This window comes from Megalobrama amblycephala, linkage group LG1 (genome assembly GCF_018812025.1).
Source record: "Megalobrama amblycephala isolate DHTTF-2021 linkage group LG1, ASM1881202v1, whole genome shotgun sequence".
NCBI lineage: Eukaryota > Metazoa > Chordata > Actinopteri > Cypriniformes > Xenocyprididae > Megalobrama > Megalobrama amblycephala.
Genome location: NC_063044.1, coordinates 53,135,877 through 53,159,237, shown reverse-complemented (window position 1 = coordinate 53,159,237; position 23,361 = coordinate 53,135,877). Strand labels below are relative to the sequence as shown.

At 35.2% G+C, this 23,361-nt stretch overlaps 1 protein-coding gene across 4 annotated transcripts in view; it reads left to right on the top strand.

Moving 5' to 3' along the window:
* LOC125274504 (protein shisa-6-like) overlaps positions 1-17,452 on the top strand; it is a 118,055-nt gene extending 100,603 nt beyond the window's left edge. For 2 of the 4 annotated variants that reach the window (XM_048200946.1, XM_048200944.1), the window contains 4 exons: positions 2,877-2,939; positions 5,405-5,425; positions 7,017-7,142; positions 16,379-17,452. In XM_048200946.1, the coding sequence (XP_048056903.1) occupies positions 2,877-2,939; positions 5,405-5,425; positions 7,017-7,142; positions 16,379-17,013 (845 nt within the window). In that variant the 3' untranslated portion in view covers positions 17,014-17,452. The remainder of the gene's footprint in view (positions 1-2,876; positions 2,940-5,404; positions 5,426-7,016; positions 7,143-16,378) is intronic. The other 2 variants (XM_048200947.1, XM_048200945.1) reach the window with 1 other exon arrangement.
* The last annotated feature ends 5,909 nt before the right edge of the window (positions 17,453-23,361 follow it).

Here is a 23,361-nt window from a genome sequence, read left to right as displayed (position 1 = left end):
TGTTAAAAACTAATGTGAGTTTGAATGAAAACAACACTGGCTAATTCACCTCAGATCTTGAAAATAAATAAACGGGCACAAGAACATTCAAACTGTCAACTCAATGCGAACAAACAAGTGTATTCTATGACAAAGATTGGTTCAGTCACTCAGTATGTACTTTAAATAATGTTTAAATGGTGTAATATTTATGAATTTTACTATGTACTTGCCCATTTCATTGTGTCTGCTGTGCTCTTGCCAAGTAGGTCTCGCCCACACTCTCTTCTAATTGGCTGTGGTTTTTGATTGATTTTATCGCGTCTCATTGTCGCGTCGCGTCTAGTGCGGACAGTCAAATTGCTTGTCACTGGAATCTTATCACATCGCGTCTGGTTAGGACACAGTGTTACTGTTGAATCTTTTGGAAACACTTTAGAAAAAATCAGTGGAACAATACTTCAGTGGACAGTCCCTGTTGTGCTTTATTTAATGTGTATTATCCAGATATTGGCACAGATTCCACCGCTGCATGTAGGGACTGCCGTGGTTTGACAGCGTGTGTTGTTGTTCTGTCAACGTTGAGCTGAAGATGTTTTGGATCACCATTTGAAGCTAATTGATCCCGTCTCTGCGTGTTCAAAAACAAACTTTCGGAAAGCTTCACTTTAGCTGACTGTTTTCAGGCGTCATGTAAAGCTTTTTTGTTTCTGCAATGTTTCATCCAGAGATATTTCTTCTTTCAAGCTCTCTCCTGAGTCATTTCGGATGAAAAGCAGCTTTCGGTTTGTGTAGTGAGGCTGCAAAGTGTGTTGTGTGTGTCCGTGTGAAGCAAAGGAAAGCTGTTTCCTGTCTGAGAGCACCAAACAAGTTCATTTACGCAGCAGAGTGAAGACTGGATAATTGGTCCCTTGATCAAAGCGGGCTGTTTGAGTGGGACATCAGCTAGCGGTCCTGCCGATTTAGCATGCAGCGCTACATTGTGTAATTGGACTGTGTTTTCTGCTGTGGAAATGCACCTAATCATCTGCACTTGTCTGTTCTGCTTTCACCCTCAAATCCACCAACCAGAAGAGACCGAACAAGCTCTGTGATGGTTGAAAACTGCTCACTGATTACACCAAACTCAGCGTGTTTTTCCTCTTTGTGTTTTGAGTTGCATAGCCGGGACATCCAGAGAGAAAAGTAAATCTTTGTTTTTTTGTTTTTTTTGAGTGATTTTCAATGAGTCTTCTCATTAATGTCAAAGAACATCATGCGCACATTGTTGTTAACATGTTGTTTTTCACTCTAAGTGCTCCAAGAGTATTGTTGTAACCGGATAATCTGTCATTGCTGATTTGCCTCTGCATTGTAGGAAAATTGAACCGGGTCAAATCTGCTAATGTTAATTACATGTTTTCATGCTGTCGTTATTGACGATCTTGTTGGCTAATGAGATATAATTGTGTAAATGACACTGGAGTGTCATGAAGTCACCTTTTATTTGTCTACTGAATGCAAGAGTGTTACATAAAACCCTTAGATGAGTCCTTAAAATTAGCAAGCGTGATTCCAAACCTCAGAACAATAAAACGCTCTTGAATATCATGTTGATTTACCTTTACAATACAGCTGTGATAATAGGTAATAGTGTCCTTTGCACTTACCCGCCCCCTGTAATTACTGTTGCTACATCCGACAGGACTCTCTCGCCACACACCATGTTCTCGCGCAGTGAAAAATACATTGCAGAGCAAAGAGGACGCTGAGGTTACTTTTGGTATGAAACAAATTGAAAGAAATTCAAACAATAAATACAGTTTTGTGGCCCTTTAATGTGTCATGACAGATCTCTGTATTAACCGATCATCTCTTCCTCTTTACTACTACTTGTAGCACAAAATAAACATGAATGAACATCAGAAGGTATGTTGTTTGAACCACGGAAAAATGTCAATACACACTATTTTTAAGTTAAAATACACCGGTGTTGATCTACTAACTCTACTGTCTGGTTTGTTTGTCAGACAAAATGGCGGATTCCGCGTTATGATTGGTCAGATCGCCTGTCAATCAAATACCTGGCAAAAGGTCGATTGCTTTTGCTCAAAGTATTTGTAACTCTTCGTGTAGCACTTTCACTATACCAGTGAAAAGTTTTTAACTGTTTCCACAAAAATTTGAAGCAGCACAACTGTTTTCAGCATTGATAAGAAATGTTTCATGAGCAAATCATCATATTAGAATGATTTCTGAAGGATCATGTGACACTGAAGACTGCAGTAATGATGCTGAAAATTCAGCTTTGATCACAGGAATAAATTACAACTTAACATATATTCACATAGAAGATACTTATTTTGAATTGTAATAATATTTCACAATTTTACTGTATTTTTACTGTATTTTTTTGATCAAATAAATGCAGCCTTGGTGAGCAGAAGAAACTTCTTTTTAAAACTTTTCCAAACTTTTATGTGGTGTCAACATCACTTCTTCTGAAAAAGTTAAAGTCTTGTTGTTTTCATGCAGTCCTTTTATAGTTTAATTTCAGTTTCAAGAGCAAACCCTGATTAGCAGAAATGGAGCAATATCGGTTTTATTATTTTTTGTTTATTTGTTTAAAGGCTTTAAAGCTGTGGTTATTACAGTTTATTGTTGATTTAATGTTGTTTTCCTCTCGAAAGCTTTTCTATACGTGTTCTTGATGAGTCTCAGGGGATTTCTGCTCTTCTTTTGGGTGCTGTGCAGATGTTTTCTACTGTAAACAAAGACATATTGTCTTCCAGAAGCATCTGCCGAATGGAAAAATTGTCATGTTTTCTGTGTAGAAATGGCACAGACTCTGTCACGTTGATTAATTAATATGGAATACATTAAACCACACCAGTTTTTCCTTCGTTTTCTTTTGACAGATAACCATCCACACGACTACACCAGCCATCTGGATCTCACTGGGTCACACACACCTAAAATCGGTGAGTTGTTTAACACCTTTGCTTCCATCAAATCCATTCATTCGTTTTGTCCGCAGTATGTGCTGCTTATGAAATAACTCTCAAAAGCGGCTCAGAGTTTAATTGATTTATGACGACATCAGTGTCTTCCACATGCAGATGTTTTGAAGTGTGAAGAACATGGCGGATAATATCAGTGCGATGTAATTAATGGAGCTAGATTTTATCTCCAGAAAAGATTTTCGTAATTAGCCTCATCAAAAGAGCGCTGATAATCTCCATTACTTGAGATGCTTAACTCCCCGACAGTCCTCAAGATCAGAGACGGCTTTCACCAAAAATGTGACTGGGGAAAAAAGCAGGGCTTTGACAAAAAACAGTCTCTTGACAGGAAATTAAAAGCTTAGCCTGTAAATGGCCTGCTAGCAGGGAGGTTTCTGTAACAAAACAGTATGCTAATCGGATCTGCACAGTTTGCCGACGTTATTGAAAAGCCACAATTGTAATTATTCGGACTATATCTCGCCTTCCCAAATTTGATTTTGTGTGAAAAAGCTTTTCAGACTGTAAGCACACTTCTCTCGCGTTGGAGCGACGATACCATTAGCTTTTGCACTCAATTAAATCAGCCTCCTTGTGTGCATATCATTGAAAGCAAACTGGTCTAGAAGAAGTTAATATCAGCTCACTCCAATAATAATGATGTGGTCAATTCACATCAAATCAATGTCAGGTCATTCCATGTCAGGCCCCCGACAAAAATATTAAATCTCATGGATGTATATTTACTGTGTAATGCACTATTTTGTAGAGGGGGGGATTTTGAGTCAGATTGCAGGGGTGTAAAAATGACTTTAGAAAGATGGCAGCATCATTATTTTGTCTTTACACAAAGATTGGTAGGTCTGTTAGTAAATTCTGTTGACTTTAACAATCTTTGTTTCATTATATGCCAACAGTGACAGTTCAAAAATGGGGAGAAGCACTTTTCATGTTTTTTTCTCCAAAGTTTGCATGTCTGTAAACTCAATAAATATTAAAGATATCTTAATATCCTTTTAGGTTTTGGTTTTTCACAAACTTTTCTTTTGGTGTCTTCAATTTTAAGGCCCTATATTGTTCAATTCCAGACATATGAGGATTTCAGTATGGCTCCATGAATAAATTGTACACATTTTTAGCGGCCCTATATGGTTTAATACCAGATATGGGCATCCAAATTGATGAATTTTACCCATTTTTAGTCATCAAAATCCAAATGAAGTTCACTTTTTTATTTATTTATTTTTTTTAAAGAGGAATGTCTGAAGAACAAATAATGTTGAAACTAAAAATGTTATTTTCCAAAGTTTGTGTGCCTGTAACTCTAGACATATGAAAGATATCTTAATATCCTTTTAGATTGTTGGTTCTTAACAAAGTTTTCTTTTGTAATCTTAATTTTTAAGGCCCTCGATGGTTAAATCCCAGAGATATAGGGATCCCAATGTGACTCTGTCCAAATTATTGAATTTTACCCATTTTCAATGGTCAAAATCGAAATGAGGTTCACTTTGCATACAGCTGATTTTTTTTTTTCTTTTGAAAAGGAATGTCTGAAGAACAAATAATGCTGAAACTAGAAATGTATCTTGTTTCCCTATATCAAAACAATTGCATAAAACATTCCTGAGTGCCAAAATAATATTCTTTTTCCAAAGTTTGTGTGCTTATAACTCAAGAAATATGAACGATATCTTAATATCCTTTTAGATTATGGTTCTTAACAAACTTTTCTTTTTTAAGGCCCTATATGGTTCAATCCCAGAGATATGGGGATCCCAAAGCGAATCCACGTCCAAATTGTTGAATTTTACCCATTTCATTGGTCGAAATCTAAATGAGGTTCACTTTGCATACATGTTTTTTTGTTGTTGTCATTGTTTTCTTTAAAAAAGGAATGTCTGAAGAACAAATAATGTCTACATATTTGTCTTGTTTTCTTCTGTCAAAACAACTGCATAGAACATTCCTGTCTGAGTGGCAAAAATGTTCCTTTTCTAAAGTTTGTGTGCCTGTAACTCAAAAAAAAAAAGAAAGATATCTTAATATCCTTCTAGATTTTGGTTCTCAACAAACTTAATTTTTAAGGCCCCATATGGTTCAGTCCCAGAGATATGGGGATCTCAATATGGCTCCATGTACAAATTGTTGAATTTTACCCAATGTGTCACTTTGTATATAGCTGAGGAAAAAAAGTCATTTTGTAGTGATTAAATTGTCATTTTACCTGCCTCTCCAAATAGTGGATTAATAAGTAAATATACATCCATGACATTTAATATTTTGGCTTTCATCTATATTCTTGCTTGTCTTTCTACATAAACTAAAATTTCAGACAAGCAAGTTTCTGAAGTGTGGTTGATCTGACACAGAATGACCCTATAATATGTCACACCATGAATTAAAAAGATACTGATTTTGTTTTTCTCACTTGGGTTTGTTAGGACACCGAATAGAGCACTATGGTAAGTAGTACACATGTTGTTGCACATGTGTATAATTTCTCATTCTCATTATAGTCTGTGAATGTAGAATTGAATCTCTATAGTTTCTCAGTGTTGGTCTTTTTATGTGTTCAGTCGCTCTGTGTTGGTTTCTGTACTTCTACAGTGTCTGTCACTACACCACAAAATCTATTTTCCTAGTATTTTTGTCTTGTTTTCCAGTACAGATATCTAAAACATTCTTAAATCAAAATAAATTTACTTGAGATGCAAAATTACGTAAGGTCTTAAGTCTTGTTTTCTGAAAAAGGTATAAAAATTAATTGAGTTCATACTTAAAACACATTTGATTTTGTTTTAAGCATAAAGTCAATTAATTTTGATTAGTTTTTCCAGAAAACAGACTTCATATCTGATGTAATTTTGCTTCTTAAGTAAGTGTTTCTTACTTTAAGAATTATTTAAGAAAGAATGTTTAGTAACTCTTTAGTATAGGGAACACATATTCACTATTAACTATGACTTTTCCTTCAATAAACTCTTAATTACTGCTTATTAATAGTTAGTAAGTTAGTTGTTAAGTTTAGGTATTGGGTAGGATTAAGAATGTAGAATAAGGTCATGCAGAATAAGGCATTAATATGCGCTAATAAGTACTAATAAATAGCCAATATTCTAGTAATATGCATGCTAATTAGCAACTAGTTATAAGACCCTAAAATAAAGCATTACTGACTATTTTACTAAAAACAAGACTAAAATACTTATGAGAAAGAATATCTCTTTTGCCGTGTATGTGCATTGACATATGTGTGCCTATGTAATGTCATATACACTCTAAAAAATGCTGGGTTAAAAACAGCATCGTAGAAAATGAACAAACTCAGCAAATGTTTGCCCAACCTGCTGGGTAGTTTTTATTTAACCCAACTATTGGTTAAAATTTACTGTACTGCTTGCTTAAAATGAACCCAAAGTATGTTAGAAATGAACATTTATTAATAAGTTTAATGAATAATAATTAAACAATAAACATTTATTAAATTGCTTATTAATAAATGTTCACCTTTTGATCATTATTGTTACCTCTAATAATTATGTGTCTGATTTTTAATTTTCCAACCTATTTTGGGTTCATTTTAAGCCAGACAAATTGTGGTTTTAACAATAGTTGGGTTAAATAAAACTACCCAGCACATTGTGCGAACATTTAACCCAACCGCTGGGTTAAAACAACCCAATCTCTGGGTTTGTCCATTTTCAACCCAACTTTGCTTGTTTTTAACCCAATGTTTTTTTAGAGCGTATGCGAGTCTAGAAACACATGCCGCTGAAAATAGTTTGGAGATCCCAGGCCTGGCAGTGCGTAGTCTCATGAGCACACAGTTAAAATGAGGGAATGACATTCCCAACAAGTGTTTTACTGGGTAAGCAGCTGCCCGGACCAACTCTCACCCTCATTAAACAAGTTCTTCAAAACTTATTCAACACACACACACTCAGACAGATGCCATGGCGGCCCGCGCAAACACAGAGCTGGAAGTGCTTCTCTTGTATCGGATGTGTTTCATCTTTCTCTTTCTCTCTGCCTCTTTTTCTTTCTACCCCGCAGAGAAGCCGAGAATGAACAACATCCTGACATCCCAGACAGAGCCGTACGACCTGTCGTTCTCCCGCTCCTTCCAGAACCTCACTCACCTCCCGCCGTCCTACGAGATGGCCATGAAAGCAGAATTAAGTAAATACTCCTTCCCTTCCTCATTGTCCACAGCACATCCAGTGTGTGTGTGTGAGAGAGAGATTCATACTTTTCATATAATCAGAAGATGGTGGATTTTCCATATATCTTACTCATCAATCTAACTAATATAAAAGTGTAAAATGTAAAGGCAAATTATGCTTCCCTTTTTATAATTATGAGGAAGTATATATAGAGAGAAAGAGAAAATTTAAACATTATATTCAAACAAAATTTCTGATCGCATACTTGTTTAAAGAATCTAGTTTAAATGTTGTATGATCATTTATCAGTGCATATATTTTCAGGTAGAAATATATTTCCATATGGGCTGCATAGGCAATAGTTTGTTGTCTGGTAACACTTTCCATTAAAGTTCCTTTGTAAATTTACAAATGCATTATAAATTGCTGATAAGCAGTTATAACTGCATGAATAAGAAATAGTGCCAAATAGTGAACCATTTTTAACTCACATGTTATAAATGCTTAAAGGATTAGTCCACTTTTAAATAAACTTTTCCTGATAATTTACTCACCCCCATGTCATCCAAGATGTCCATGTCTTTCTTTCTTCAGTCAAAAAGAAATTAAGGTTTTTGATGAAAACATTCCAGGATTATTTTCCATATAGTGGACTTGAATGGGCACCAAACAGTTGAAGGTCAAAATTAGTTTCAAGGCAGCTTCAAATTGTTCTACACTGTCCCAGATGAGAAATAAGGGCCTTATCTAGAGAAACCATTGCTCATTTTTTGAAAAAATTAAATAAGTTTTAACCATAAATGCTCATCTTGAACTAGCTCTCGTCTTCTTCTCTATTTGAATTCCAGCAGTGTAGACACTGCTAAGTGTATTACTGCCCTCCACAGGTCAAAGTTTGAACTAATTGTTATATACTAGCATATTGCATATAAAAATTAGTTCAAACTTTGACCTGTGGAGGGCAGTAATACACAGTGTCTATACTGCCGGATTTCTAATAAAGAAGAAGAAGAGAGCTAGTTCAAGATGAGCATTTATGGTTAAAACTTATTTAATTTTCTTTTTTTTTTTTTCAGAAAATGAGCAATGGTTTCACTAGATAAGACCCTTATTTCTCATCTGGGACAGTGTAGAACAATTTGAAGCTGCACTGAAACTAATTTTGACCTTCAACCGTTTGGTGCCCATTGAAGTCCACTATATGGAAAATAATCCTGGAATGTTTTCATCAAAAACTTTCATTTCTTTTCGACTGAAGAAAGAAAGACATGGACATATTGGATGACATGGGGGTGAGTAAATTATCAGGAAAAGTTTATTTAAAAGTGGACTAATCCTATAATAAATATCTTTATTCACAATTAGTCGTCTTTTTATTCTTGCAGTTATAACGTCTTATCAACGTTTTTTATAATGCATTTGTAAATGAGTTATTAGTCATTAATGAACACCTTTATAAACCCTTCACGAAGGGAACCTAAATGTAAAGTGTTACCGTTGCTCTTTCTTTCTTTAGGACAGACAGAGAGAAATTCATATTGCCATTTCTATTTATTGATTCTATTTAGGAGAAGCAATCAAGCTCTTAAGGATATCTTGTGAATTATTCTGAGTTATATCAACCCATTTTGAGGTGTAATATATAATACTAGGGCTGGGTAAAAAATACTGATTTCTCGATTTTCATCAATTCTCATTTTTACGAACCAATATTGATTCTTAAATGCCAAGAATAGATTAGTCTAGTCTGTTTTCAGTTGATGAATGAACGGATGTAGCGCGCCTGGCCACCTGCCATCCAATGAAGCGTGATAAGCGTTGTGCTTTGTTACTTTTGATATGAAACAAAGTCTCAGATTTCAAATTCTGTCCATTTTATTACGAAAAAAATATTTTTTTAAACATTTTATTATTCAAAAAATAAATCGTTTTGGCTGTATCAAATAAATCGCTGTATTGCCTCCAATCAAGAGAAGCAACAGAGCGAAGCTTTAATACCAGTTACAGCGCGAAATAAACATGAATGAACATTTGAAGGTATGTTCAAAGATACAGTACAACTTATCGAAATCCGTATCATGTCTGTAATCGCTCAATCAGTGTTTCAACCACAGAAAGATGTCTATAAAACAGCTTGTAAACAATGTTATGAAACATCACATTTACCTCAGAACAAACATATTCAGTGACCATAAACTCATTAGTCAGCTAGAAAAACTTTGGAGAGGAACATTTTGCTAAAAATGTGCACCATATTCATTATAATTTTTAATGTTATATTTTTTAGAAAATTTTTATATTTTCAGAAAAGGATTTGGAGTAGAAATATAATTATGTAACTGTAAAGTTAGTATTATAACTTTATTATTATAAAAACTTCATTGCATGTAATTTAAGTGTTTGTTAACAAATCAGTTAATTTTAACCTTCAATATATAGTAATCTACCAACTGATTCCTATAGAATCGAATCGAATTTAATTGAATCAGAATCGAATCACAAGCTTGTGAATCGAAATCAAATCGAATCATGAAATTTGTGCCCTATACATACTACAGTTAAAAAGTTTGTGATAAGAATTTTTTTTAACAAATGAATTTCATTCAGCAAGGATGCATTAAATTGATTTAAACAAAGAAAAGTTACAGTAAAGACTTTTAGAATGTTGCAAAAAAATACATTTATAATCATCAAAGTATCCTGAAAAAAAAAAAAGTACAATAGTTTCCACCAAAATATGAAGCAGCACAACTGTTTTCAACACTGATAATAATCAAAAAAGTTTCTTGAGCATCAAATCATCATATTAGAATGATTTCTGAAGGATCATGTGACATTGAAGACTGAACTAATGATGCTGAAAATTCAGCTTTGATCACAGGAATAAATTACATTTTAACATGTTCACATAGAAAACAGTTATTTTAAATTGCAAAAATATGTCACATTATTACCATTTTTAATTCAGCCTTGATGAGCAAAAGAGACTTCTCTTGACCCCAAACGTTTGACTGGTAGCTCACATCACAAGATCTCAGTGGGTCATCCAAAGGTTGTAGGTTTAAACCCCTAGTAGGTTGATTCTTAAATGAGTATGTGTCTGTGATCTCCTGTCACTTCAGTGACCTTCAGCTCCACAGGGACTGCACTTATAATAAACGCACTGCAGATCACTCCGGATAAAAGCACCTGCTAAATGAAAAATAACCAACGGACCAGCTGGAAGACGGCTTTCATTAAATATAAAGGGCAGGATAAATGAAACATTAAAGTATTGACATGCTGCATTAACATAGTCCAGAGCCATTATGATCAGATGGCTCTTAAATGAATGACATTCAAAACTGAATAAAGAAAATTAAAACATTGAAACCCGAGAAGAATTAATAATGAAGCTTATTTCTGAAGTGCAAACGGACACAGATCACAAAAGCAAACTTGCCATGACTTACAAATAAGTCACCTTTATTTCTATAGGGCTTTATACAATACAGATTTTTTCAAAGCAACTTCACAGTCATAAACAGGAAAATAACAGGATCAATGATACAAACAATGCTGCTGTAAAAAGACAATGTCATTATTCAGCTCAAGTCAGTTCAAAGTTGATTCAGTTCAGTTCAATTAAAGTGTCAGTTTTGCAAAATTAGTCAATTATGAAACAAAGCAAGCAGAAGATACATCAACTCTGCTCAGAGTACATATAGTCCTTCTCTGAACAGTGTTAAAATAACACTGAAGCAGAGTTAAAGTTAATGAGATAATTGAGCAATGATTGCACATTAGTGATGAACACCTGCTGTTAACAAGCAGAATCACTGAAGAAAAGAGAAACACAAGAACTACAACTGACTTCAGCCACAGCCATATTAATTGCTTAATTATCTCATTAGCTTTAACTCTGCTTCAGTGTTATTTTAACACTATTTCGAGAGGGACCATATGTACTCTGTTAAGCCAGCTCGGGCATTTCCTGTGAACTATTAGCTGTTCATTCTGTACATCGACACAAAACCATCAGTGGTTGACTTTTAATGTTCTATTCATATTTGAATGCAGTTATCACATTTACCTAATTTGCCAATAAACCAGTTTTATTGAATGCATTAAAGATGAAGCTAATGGGAACGTTTGAATAAGAAACGCTGTGTCTGTAATTAGACATGCACACGCACAACATTTTTCCAGCATTTTAAATGTTATTTTTAATTTGATGACTAAAAACATTATTTGTTCATCCTTCTGAAATTGTCTCCATTTGCAAAAACCGAATGTTTCAAGATGTAGGAAATACAACATTTGATAGAAAACACTTATTTAAAAATAAAAAAGACATTAATTACCACTATAACCAGCAGGTGGCGGCAGATGACCATTTATTTGCGCATTTATCAGCCATTTCCTGTAATAGTTTTTCACTAAAGCATTATAAAATCAATAGGTTTAAAAATACATTTTGTCAAGGTGAAGTATGAAGTACTCAGAAAATCTCATGAAAAACAATAACTTTTCTTGAGAATGAATTACACAGAAAGTGAGCACTCTCCCTTTATAATCACTGGAGCTGTCAGTCACTCACATTTTATTTAATGAATCTAACTAAAGTACATAATAAATCTTTAATTTACAATGTGTTGATGCTTTTTTCACACATGAAATTGTGAAAACTGATGGTCAAATTGAATTTAGCCAAGGAGAAACACTGAGATATGTCTTTTTTTTTAAGGTCTCTTGTGTTTGAATAACTAAATTAAAGCTAGGCCTGACTATTTAAGTGACTCTGTTAAAGCTACCTCACGACATTGAAGATACCGACACACCAACAAGTGACATTTCACCGGAAGTTTTCCAGCTGGCTTATATTATTGCAGAAGTTCTTGAGAACGTTCTGTGCATATGGTCCATTCAGTTCAAGTTGCTCTCATCTGATAGTGTCAGTGCAGTCAAATCAATTATATTACCGAATATTAAGTGTCCTTTATACCCCAACTAAGCAAGCCCAGGGTGAGTAAAAGCCAATTTTAGTGTGTGTATTTTAGACGTGACTTTATTCCCTGTGGGAAGAAAATAATGGTGCTTCTGGTGTCTTAAATCACAAGCCCTGTTTGTAGTGCTGTTTGAGTAATATCGGACTTCACCTGCTGTGAGGCGAGCAGGGAGGCAGACCTGAGAGTAATGAGCAGTAATGAGGAACAATTAGTCATGGGTTTAATAGGGAGGCGGATCGGAGAACAGAGAGAGAGAGAGAGAGCAGGGTGGCATGAATTCAATTTAAAGACGACGTGCAGTACTTTTGTTGTTGTAAGTTTAACCCTACAAATCCTACTGTATCTTATTTGATACACAAATTCATAAGGCCTATAAATGATCAAATGAACAAAGCTTTGCTGAAAAACCTGTTGCACACAATCTATAGTTTAGATGTTTTCAGCAAGTAAAAGGCTCTTTAACCCTTTAAGCCCTGAAGGCAGTTGTTTTTTTTTTCTGAGTGACATACACAAAAGTAAAGACTCATAACTCCAAAACTCTAGCAAGGAGAGTCAAAAGGTAGGAAAATTTTAAAAGTTTTAGATTTCAAAAAAAAAAAAAAAAAATTATTACATTTGGACATTCTCATGCTGAGAAACTGCTGATAAAATACGAGAAAAAAAAAATATATATATATATAATTTTACATATCTTTCTTATTTGACATGCAATAACTTCATTTTGGTGAAGTTCCCCTACATGTGATCTGCACCTGGATCAAATTTTGTGGTTATAGCATTTGAAACTAGTGTAGCCTTTTTGTTTAGCCCTTGACGCCCCTAATGGACATTTTTAAAACCGTTCCTCCATGAGGAATATCTTGTGGTCGACGCTTTGGATTATGTTGGTTTTGGGCTCATTTTAACCAGGAACATCCACTGTAAGTAATGATGTGCCATTACGATCTGTGCATGTTTCATGAAGTTCGCTCAAGTTTAGTCAAAGCCAAAAACAGTTATGCTTGTTGTATTCTACTCCATGAGAATCTTTTTTATTTTGAGGGAACGGCATGACTTGTTTTTGTAGGTCGTCTGGTAATGATTAATTATTATCATTAAAGAATTAGTTCACTTTCAAATAAAATTTCCTTGAAAATTTACTCACCCCTAAGTCATCCAAGATGTTCATGTCTTTCTTTCTTCAGTCAAAAAGAAATGAAGGTTTTTGATGAAAACATTCCAGGATTATTCTCCTTATAATGGACTTCAATGGACCCCAAATGGTTGAAGGTCAAAATTACAGTTTCAGTGCAGCTTCAAAGGGCTTTAAACGATACCAGACGAGGAATAAGAGTCTTATCTAGTGAAGCGATCGGTCATTTTCTAAAAAAAAATGTAAATGTATATGCTTTATATAAACAAATGATCGCCTTCCAAGTGCTTCCGCCAAAAGCGCACTTTCGTATTCTTCAAAACGCTTACGCTGAATGTCCTACGCCTTCCCTATTCAACTTATGGAACGAACGCAGCGCCAGTTCCATTTTCTCAGTAAGTAGAATAGGGAAGGCGTAGGACATACAGCGTAAGCGTTATGAAGAATACGAAAGTGCGCTTTTGGCGGAAGCACTTGGAAGGCGATCATTTGTTTATATAAAGCATATACATTTATATTTTTTTCGAAAATGACTGATCGTTTCTCTAGATAAGACCCTTATTTCTCGTCTGGTATCGTTTAAAGCCCTTTGAAGCTGCACTGAAACTGTAATTTTGACCTTCAACCGTTTGGGGTCCATTGAAGTCCACTATAAGGAGAATAATCCTGGAATGTTTTCATCAAAAACCTTAATTTCTTTTCGACTGATGAAAGAAAGACATGAACATCTTGGATGACATGGGGGTGAGTAAATTATCAGGAAATTTTTATTTGAAAGTGAACTAATCCTTTAAATTACATTCTCAAAAATAGAGAAAGAGAAATGACAAAGATATTTAATATAAATAAGAGAACATAACCTTTAAGTCATCAGTTCTTTTAAAGAACCATTATTTTCTTAGTGTGAAGAATGTTTTAAAAATCTAAAGAACCTTTTCCACTATTTGTGGAATGAAAAGATTCCATGGATGTTAAGGGTTCTTCATAGAACCATCAATGCCAGTAAAGAAGCTTTATGAGTGCAGGATGGCCAGTCGCTCATATTCATCAGCTCAAGCCTGTGGCATTAGATTCCCTCTTATCTGATAGATAATTGAGCTCTGGGGTGCGGGAGTGACCGTTAGCCAGCCTTAGGCCTGTTCGCCTGACCTTTTCACGTGTAATGTCACGCCCTCGCGTCGGCACATTCGGCCTTTGGAATGAGTTCGGCCGCGGCGTCTGCCAAACCCTTCAGTGTCAGTGATGGTAATTCTGAACTACACACACCGGCCAACTCTCCACCCTGTCTTCATTAGCTCCCAGATAAACAGTTCAGCGGGGAATCGATATCCAGTCTTGTGCTGAACGCTCACAAACACGTTCATCTGTTTCTGTTCGCAACTTTGCTCTCTGTCCGAGGCTGTTCAGACAGGAAATGATGTCATGGGCAGCCATTTTGGGGAAGTTACTCGAAAAGCTACTTGGAAGCTCTAGAGTGCAGCACCAATTAAAAACGTTCTTGTATATATTTCATACTGTATATATATTTTTTCTAGTATAGATCACCAAAACATCTGCCAAACATCTGCTTCAGACACCTACTGCTTCACAAATAACTAGAAAGAAGCTTTAACAAGACTAGAGCAGCATCTCAGGAGAAGTGCCCTATCCTTGAGTTCATCTGCTCCTCAGCAAACACACACACACACACACACACACACACACACACACACATTTCCCTGCTCCACAGAGGCTCATCATCGTAGTCTCAGTCCAAACATTGTTTCCTGTGCCATTGTTGAGAAAAACAAAGAAAAGATTAACAGAGCAATAAAAATAGAGGAAGCGAGGCAACAGAGACATAAAAACACAATTTACTACAACATTTTACCTCAGCAAAATAGTTTCTGCAGGACCTGTAGCTTCAGCATCCGCTGCACTTTTTAGAGGGTTTTGTGTTTTTTTAGTTATTTTCTTATCAGACAGACTTGTTCTGTTTGTTTTCTTTGATTCTGTTTGTTTTGGTTTGGGTTGTTTTTTTTTTTAGCTTTATTACTTTCGAATACATTCTGCTTATGTTTTATTTTATTTCAGTTTAAGTTTTAGTACATCAACATAAACTAAACAGAATTCTAAGTTAGAAATGTTGCCTTGGCAACAAACTTACTTAAAAATAATTATATATATATCAATTATTAATTTAATTTATTTCAATGAACATAACTGTTTTCAATAGTTACGTTTTAGTAATTGTGTTGTTTTATTGTTTTTATCATTTTTGTTTGTATTCATTTAGTTTTGAATATGCTTGTTTTTTATTTTTTTATTTTTTTATTTCAGTTTTAGTTTAAACTAAATGAAAAAGACAAATGTTGCCTTGGCAAATAACTGAAATAGAAGTATTTTTTGAAAATATTTTATTTCAGTTGCATTTATTTGAATTGAAATAAATTCAAGTTGTTTATTTGAAATGTTTTTCTATAATTTTTTGTTTTTCTTTTTGTTTTTTTTATTAGTTTTGAATATGTCTATTTTGTATTTATTTTTAGTAAATAAAATATATTTTTTACGTTTTTTTATTATTATTTGAATTTACATTTATTTTATTTGAATTAACATAAACATTTTTTGAATAGTTTAATAGTTATTAATTTAAAAAAATATCAAATTTAAAATTATAAATTAAAGTCATAAAATTTTATTTCAATTAATGTTTATTTTATTGCAGTAAACATAAACGTTTTTCTGTAATTTAATAGCTAAAATTTTACAAATGTATAAAATATAAATGATAAAATTAATTTTATTTCAGTTACTATTTATTTCAATTAACAAAATTTTTCAGTAGTTTAATGGTTAAAATTTGAATACATTATGAATTAACAAATGTTTTTCAATAGATTAATAGTTAAAATTATAATTATAATTGAAAATTTTATGAAAGAAATACAGAAAGTTATAACATTTTATTTAATTTCAATTAACATTTATTTTATTTGAATTAACAAATATTTTTCAAATAGTTTATTTAATAGTTAAAATTTAAAAATGTATAGAATGTAAAATTATAAAATTAAAGCATAAACATTTTTTTAATAGTTTAACAGATGTATTGTTTAGGATAACAGCGGCGCTCTGCTCTCTCATTCTCAGGTGACAAAGACGACGAGTACTACATACGGAAGCACCATCTGCCCGACATGACTCCACGCAGCGGCAACCTGCAGACGCACATGATCAAGCTGAACGTGGATCCGCCCGCGCAGCGCCAGAAGCCCAAGCGCGTCCAGCGCGCCATGTCCCAGGACCACGTGCTCTCGCCCGCGCGCGCCAGGCCACACCGGGACTACGACCTGTCCACGTACACCGGAGGAGCCGGCGGTCTGTCTCCATACCACGGCCGCATCCTGTCCGAGGAGCAGCTGCTGTCGGCCGACCGACTGCTCTCCCAGGATCCGCTGCTCTCCCCGGATAAGATGCTCTCCTTGCGGCGCTCCAACTTCCGGGAGAAGGCCATGTCGCGGGCGCTTTCCCACACGGACATGTTCGTGCCGACCACGCCGGTCATGGACCGGCACTACAAAATGATGAAGATGCACTCGCACCCCAGCAGCAGCAGCAACAACAACGAGTCCTACAACACACTGACTGTTAACAGCGCGCAGGTGGGAAATAAACGGCAGGCGTTTGCCAACCGAAGGATGCACACAGTCGACCACCTGCAGTACATACCGGGACACCACCATCATCAGTACAGAACCGCAAGTAAGACCGAAGTAACTGTCTGAGAGAGATGGGAGAAGACGGGAGAGCGAATGATGTCAACAAACAATCCAGCTCGGGAAATGTGTGGCCGTGGCGTCCCACTTCGACAGGTTTCTTTTTTTAAGCGTCCAACCTTGACCTGTTCTCGCTTCCAGCGCAAGCTTTCCACTCCATCAGTTCTGGGTCAGCTGGGATAAGATCCACACATTCCGAAGCGACCCGGATCTCCTCGCACGTAGAGCAAACGCAAGGGCTTCATGCGCGGACGCCGGACTAGAAACAGAGACCTGAAACTATTTTTTCCAGAATCAGGACTGAACTGTTATGAACTTGCACTGACTTTATATACATACAGTATCAAAAAAAAAACTACACTGCCGGTCAAAGGTTTGGAATAATTAAGATTTTTTAATGTTTTTGAAAGAAGTCTCTTCTGATCACCAAATCAGCATATTAGAATGATTTCTGAAGGATCATGTGACACTGACGACTGGAGTAATGATGCTGAAAATTCAGCTTTGATCACAGGAATAAATTACATTTTAATATATATTCAAATAGAAAACACTCATTAGGGGCCAAGCACAGAAGGTGTGTAGGCACCTATTGTATCCATTGGCGTTCTTCTTCTTCTTCTTCTTCTTCTTCTTCTTCTGCTCTGGGAGTCTATGTCAGCCCATATAACCGCTTGTGGGAAAGTTGTGAAGTTTGGCACACTGATAGAGGTCAGTCTGAAATGTCACCATAGATAATTTGGAGTCTCTAACTCAATCCCTCTAGCGCCACCAACTGTCCAAAGTTTCACTCATATTTATGCTTATGACGATTCGACCCTATGACGTTATTTTCCATCATAAAAATTTTCCCGCCATTTTTAATTTTCCAAAAAACCAACTTTTTTTCGATCTCCTCCTAGGCAGTTGCTCCGATTTTCACGAAAATTTAACCAGATCATCTTTAGACCATGCCGACAAAAAGTTGTGGAATTCAAGTTGATTTCTCAAACCATTTTCGAAAAATGCAAGAACAAATTTTATGAAAATATATGTAATGCTGTATCTCCTCAACGCTTTATCATATTCAGACCAAACTTGGTCACTGTCATCACAAGAATGACCTGAGGTTACATCCTGCGTTTCGCCACAGCACCACCTACTGGTCTGGAGATACGAAAAATGATTATTTTTGCTTAGAACTTCTGAACATAAAAGTGTTCTCACATTTGGGGCTTCCTGCCAACTCCCTATTTCAGCCATCTATCTATCTATCTATCTATCTATCTATCTATCTATCTATCTATCTATCTATCTATCTGTCTGTCTGTCTGTCTGTCTGTCTGTCTGTCTGTCTGTCTATCTATCTATCTATCTATCTATCTATCTATCTATCTATCTATCTATCTATCTATCTATCTGTCTGTCTGTCTGTCTGTCTGTCTGTCTGTCTATCTATCTATCTATCTATCTATATATCTTGATTTCTATCTTTCTATCATTTTGAATTTTGTAGTAAAATGCTGTATTTTACAAACACATGAACATATCATTACAAAACTTGGTATGGGTCATCGGCATGATGCCCTGAAGGAGTCTGGGAAGTTTCAGACCAAAAATTATTTACATGCTTATAACTTTGGATGCAATTGGCTTATTTTCACGGCAGTCATCTCCTTGGATTACTGAATCCTTGCTGAGTCCAGTGATGCCAGACATGCTAGGTTTTGCCTTATGGTTAGTGCAAATGTTGTTTAAATGTGATTTAGCAATTAAACAACATTTGCGAATATCTTAGAAACTGTCGGTCCTATCGAGATGAAAAATCAGAAGCATAGGTCTTTGACTATACACTAATGGCCAAATGTTGATAGTAAGTGGCAAAAAAATGTAATAAAAATCAGGTGTGGGTAATTTTTTGTGTTCACTCCTAAACAAAATGAGATATTTTCACCAAATTTAACACGCTTATGTATGGGGGCACTCTGAGGACACACAGAAAAGTGGCCACTTGGTGGCGCTATAATTGAACAAAACATGAAATTGGCTCTAACTACAGTACTGTTGGTCTGATTGACTTCAAAATTGTCATGCATTGTCTTTGTCTCAGTTTCTATCATGGTCCATTATGACATTGTTGGTCTGCTGCTAGCTTCCATGTTTGCTTCTGTTGTGCTTGGCCCCTTAATCGCTGCTTGCAGCTATATTTTTGAATTGTAATAATATTTCACAGTTTTACTTGTTTTTCTTGTATTTTTGGTCAAATAAATGCAGCCTTGGTGAGAATAAGAGACTTCTTTCCAAAACATTAAGTCATAATTATTTTTGAGCGGTAGTGTATATAGATTTATGATTTCTAACTTGAGTCCTAAACATAGCGATAGCGATTCTTCTTGAATATAAACTGGTGTAAGCACTTTAGCGAGTGCCTCTTCTCAAAACGCATCCCGTTTCGATACCGAAGTGGGGAAAGGTTTTAAAAGCACAATAAAACTGACGTCTGTTTTCTTTTCCTTTGTTGCATTATCTCTCCGTTTGGTTTCTCAGTTTCATGGATTTTTTTCAGTGGACCTGTGCCGTAGGTGATTGTAAATACGCTCGGTTAGCTGCAGTTAAACAGTGAGTTCGCTTTGTGGGTTATTATGGGTTGCTTTTTGCGTTTTCATTGCTTCCGTTTGGACATTTTCGAGCATAATCAACCCACCCGAAGTATATTTGATGACACAAATGTGTACAGTAATGTGCGTGTGTGTGTTTTTTAATCTGTACTTGTAGACTAATGGTGAATAAATTTGGTTGATTCAGCCATTCGTACGTATTGTCTGCTAGTTTTGAATAGGAGTCATCCTTGCCTTTCATGATCTCTGACACGTTGAACAAACAGACAAAAGCAATGGAAAGAAATCAAGGTAAGAAAAATGAGTGACAGAAAATGAATGATAATGGAAGATATGCATTTAATAAGCTATTATAGCGTATACCCTCGAGAAGGATGTTAATTAACAGCCTTCTGTCTGTGATGTTTACTATCAGTCCATCAAGAACTTCCCATGATTCTCTGCCACGGCAGTGATAGTCTGCATAACTCTGAAGGGAATTTGTTTGATTGTGTTGGTTCTTAATAAATAAGATTTTAATCAAATTCATGATTCTCTGACGTTCACACACAGATGCTCTATCTTAAGCCATTTCTTTAGTTTATGAAATATTGGATTAAACTCTTTGTGTCACACATAATCAAAAGATGGCTGATGATAAATTAGACACCATTTTCAAGGATGTTAAAGGAAGATGTGGGGTGAGTCAGTGCAAGTTGAGCTTTATCAGTAACATTTGTGGAATAATATTGATTACCAAAGAAAATTATTTAAATTAATTAATTAATTGATTGATTAAAACTTAAAGCTTTAAACCACAGAAAGTAATTTCAAGTGGTTGTTGATTTGTTAATTTAAAATGCTTAAAATAACATTTGTTTGTTTGTTTGTTTGTTTAAAAAGCTTAAAACCACAGAAAATCATTTCAAATGGTTATTTATTTATTCAGAAAGATTAAAAATAGCATTTGTTTGTTTGTTTGTTTGAAAAAAAATCCTAAAAAATGAATTTAAAAATTTGAATTTAAAAATCTTAAAAATTATTTATTTATTCATTCATTCATTTAAAAAGATTAAAACCAAAGAAAATAATTTCAAATGGTTATTGATTGATTTATTTAAAATGTTTAAAAATAACATGAATTTATTTATTTTAAATGCTTAAAACCACAGAAAATGATTTCATAATAACATTTTTGTTTATTTGTTAAAAAAAATCAATTAAATGGATTTTGGAAGTTCAGCTATATTGACAGAATTTGTATCATAATTATCAGAAAATAATTACAACTGGATATTTATTTATTTTTGCTTGCTTGTTTGTTTGTTTGTTAAATAGCATAAAACTACAACTTTTTATTTTTATTTACGCGAAAGTTAAATGCAATTGCATGAATTCTTCCTTTTAAAAAGTGCATTATTTGAGCTGTTGAGTGTCTAAATGATCACTTTAGCAGAAGTGTTGCTGTTCACTGGCTCTACTTGATCATGATGAGTGGAAATAATTGCTATAACCTCACAAGAAATCTTTGGTAAGTGATTTAGTAACACAGTGTTTACATTTGTAGAAAATGCTTTTGACCGTGTGTATTTTAAAATGTATTGTCTGGCCCTATAGCTTTCCTTGTAAATTTATTTTTTTTTTTTAAGTCCAATCTGAAGTAGACACATAATTAATTTCTTCTGTCTCCCTTTCATTCCAGGCAACTCCTCCTCTTCTGCACTGCAGTTTTACAAAAGCTGTCAGTGATATATCACTGCATGTGTTTGTATATGTTCATGTAGTTGGTGTTTTTCTGTGTGTTTGTGATTTATTGATGAGCCTGCTGCGTTTTCAGCGTAACTGTAACGCTGGTAAGAGATACTCTGACAGCTTCTTCACTTTTAATCTTCAACAGCAGGATTGTTGTGAGACATTTTTCAGTGCACAAAACATTGCAGGCAGCCAGTGATTCCCAGCGGCTGCAAATATCCCTCGTTTGATTGACTGTTAACTTGAAGGACTTTGCTTGTCACTCCTTTACTATTAGAAACAGTAAAGTGGGCTGTCTGGCTGTTTGTGAGAATTGCAGTTTTTGTTGGTTTTGTTCAATTGTCTTTGTGATTTGTTTTGTGAGTCCGATCTTTAGTTTTGACTGTATGTTGGTGCCAGTGATGAAACCGGACCTTGTTGAGCGTGATCAATATACGAGATATCAACACCAGTTGCTGTAATATTGGCTTGCGTGTCAGAGATGATGATTAGCTGTCAGTGTGGAAAGAGAGGAAGGAAAACTTGATAATTTTGCCTCTGGTCATGTCCATCATGACAGTCTGACAGCATAAACTGTACACACACTCTCCAAAATATACTTTTTGGCAATGGCAGATCAAATTTGTGTTTACCAGCCTTAATTATTCCACAACCATACATAGATAGATAGATAGATAGATAGATAGATAGACAGACAGACAGATAGATAGATAGATAGATAGATAGATAGATAGATAGATAGATAGATAGATAGATAGATAGACAGACAGACAGACAGACAGACAGATAGATAGGACGGACAGACGGACGGACGGACAGATAGATATAGATAGATAGATAGATCCACTCAGTGATCAGAGCTACACTAGATGGGACAGACATCCAACAGAAGCCCTACACACAGAATTCTGCAAAATGATCCTAAAACTACAAAGAAGAACACCCAACAATGCATGTAGGGCAGAATTAGTCCGATTCCCATTGATTACTAATATGCAAAAAAGATCCCTCAAATTTTAAAGCATTACAAACCCAAGAACTGAACCCCGAAAAGAGTCCCCTCAGTCAGCTGGTTCTGAGACTTACTAACCTGACTAACTCTACTAACACTAACCAGTCTCAGACCAGCACTGCTTCTCCAAACATCAAAATAAACCAAATTTTCAAACAATCTAAAAATACATATCTGGAACATTGGGATGAGGAAACTAAAACACAAAGTAAATTACAATTCTATCGAACTCTGAAATCAAATTATGAATTAGAAGAATATCTCCAAAGTGTCAAAGACACAAAGCAGAGACGGATCCTGACCAAGTACAGGCTCAGCGAGCACAGTCTAGCCATCGAGACCGGCAGACACAGAAAGAGCTGGTTACCCAGAGAGCAAAGGGTGTGCGTTCACTGCAGGACAGGAGAGATCGAGACAGAGACGCACTTCCTCCTTCACTGTCAAAAATACATATCAATTAGAGATCTCTACTTCACCAAATTCAGTAACGTAATAAAGAACTTTACTGCCATGAGTGAAGTAGAACAAATAAAGTTAATATTAGGAGAGGGACCGACAGCAGCACTGGCTGCGAGATACGTGTGGACGTGCCACAGCCTGAGAGACAGCAGGTGAATGTGTGTAAAGTGTGTGTCTGACCTCAGTGTGTTTCCCTACCATCCACCACAGTGACCCTCCGTATGTGTGTGTGTATATATGTTTGTTTAACCACTGTGGTACCAAATGTTCAGACATGTTCTAATGTGTTACATTGTTAATTTAAGTTTAAGTTATGTTGTAATATTTGATAATATTTTCTTCTATTATACAGATGTTTTTATTATTGTTTTATGTATATATGCTTGGGCAATATTGTATTATTTACAGTCATGCCAATAAAGCAATTTTGAATTTGAATTTGATAGACAGACAGACAGACTACTGCACTACACGTTTGTAACAGTTCGTAGATAAGGAAGAAGGAGGCGGGAACCGGCGAACGTTCAACAAAACTTTAATTCAAAATAAACAGATACA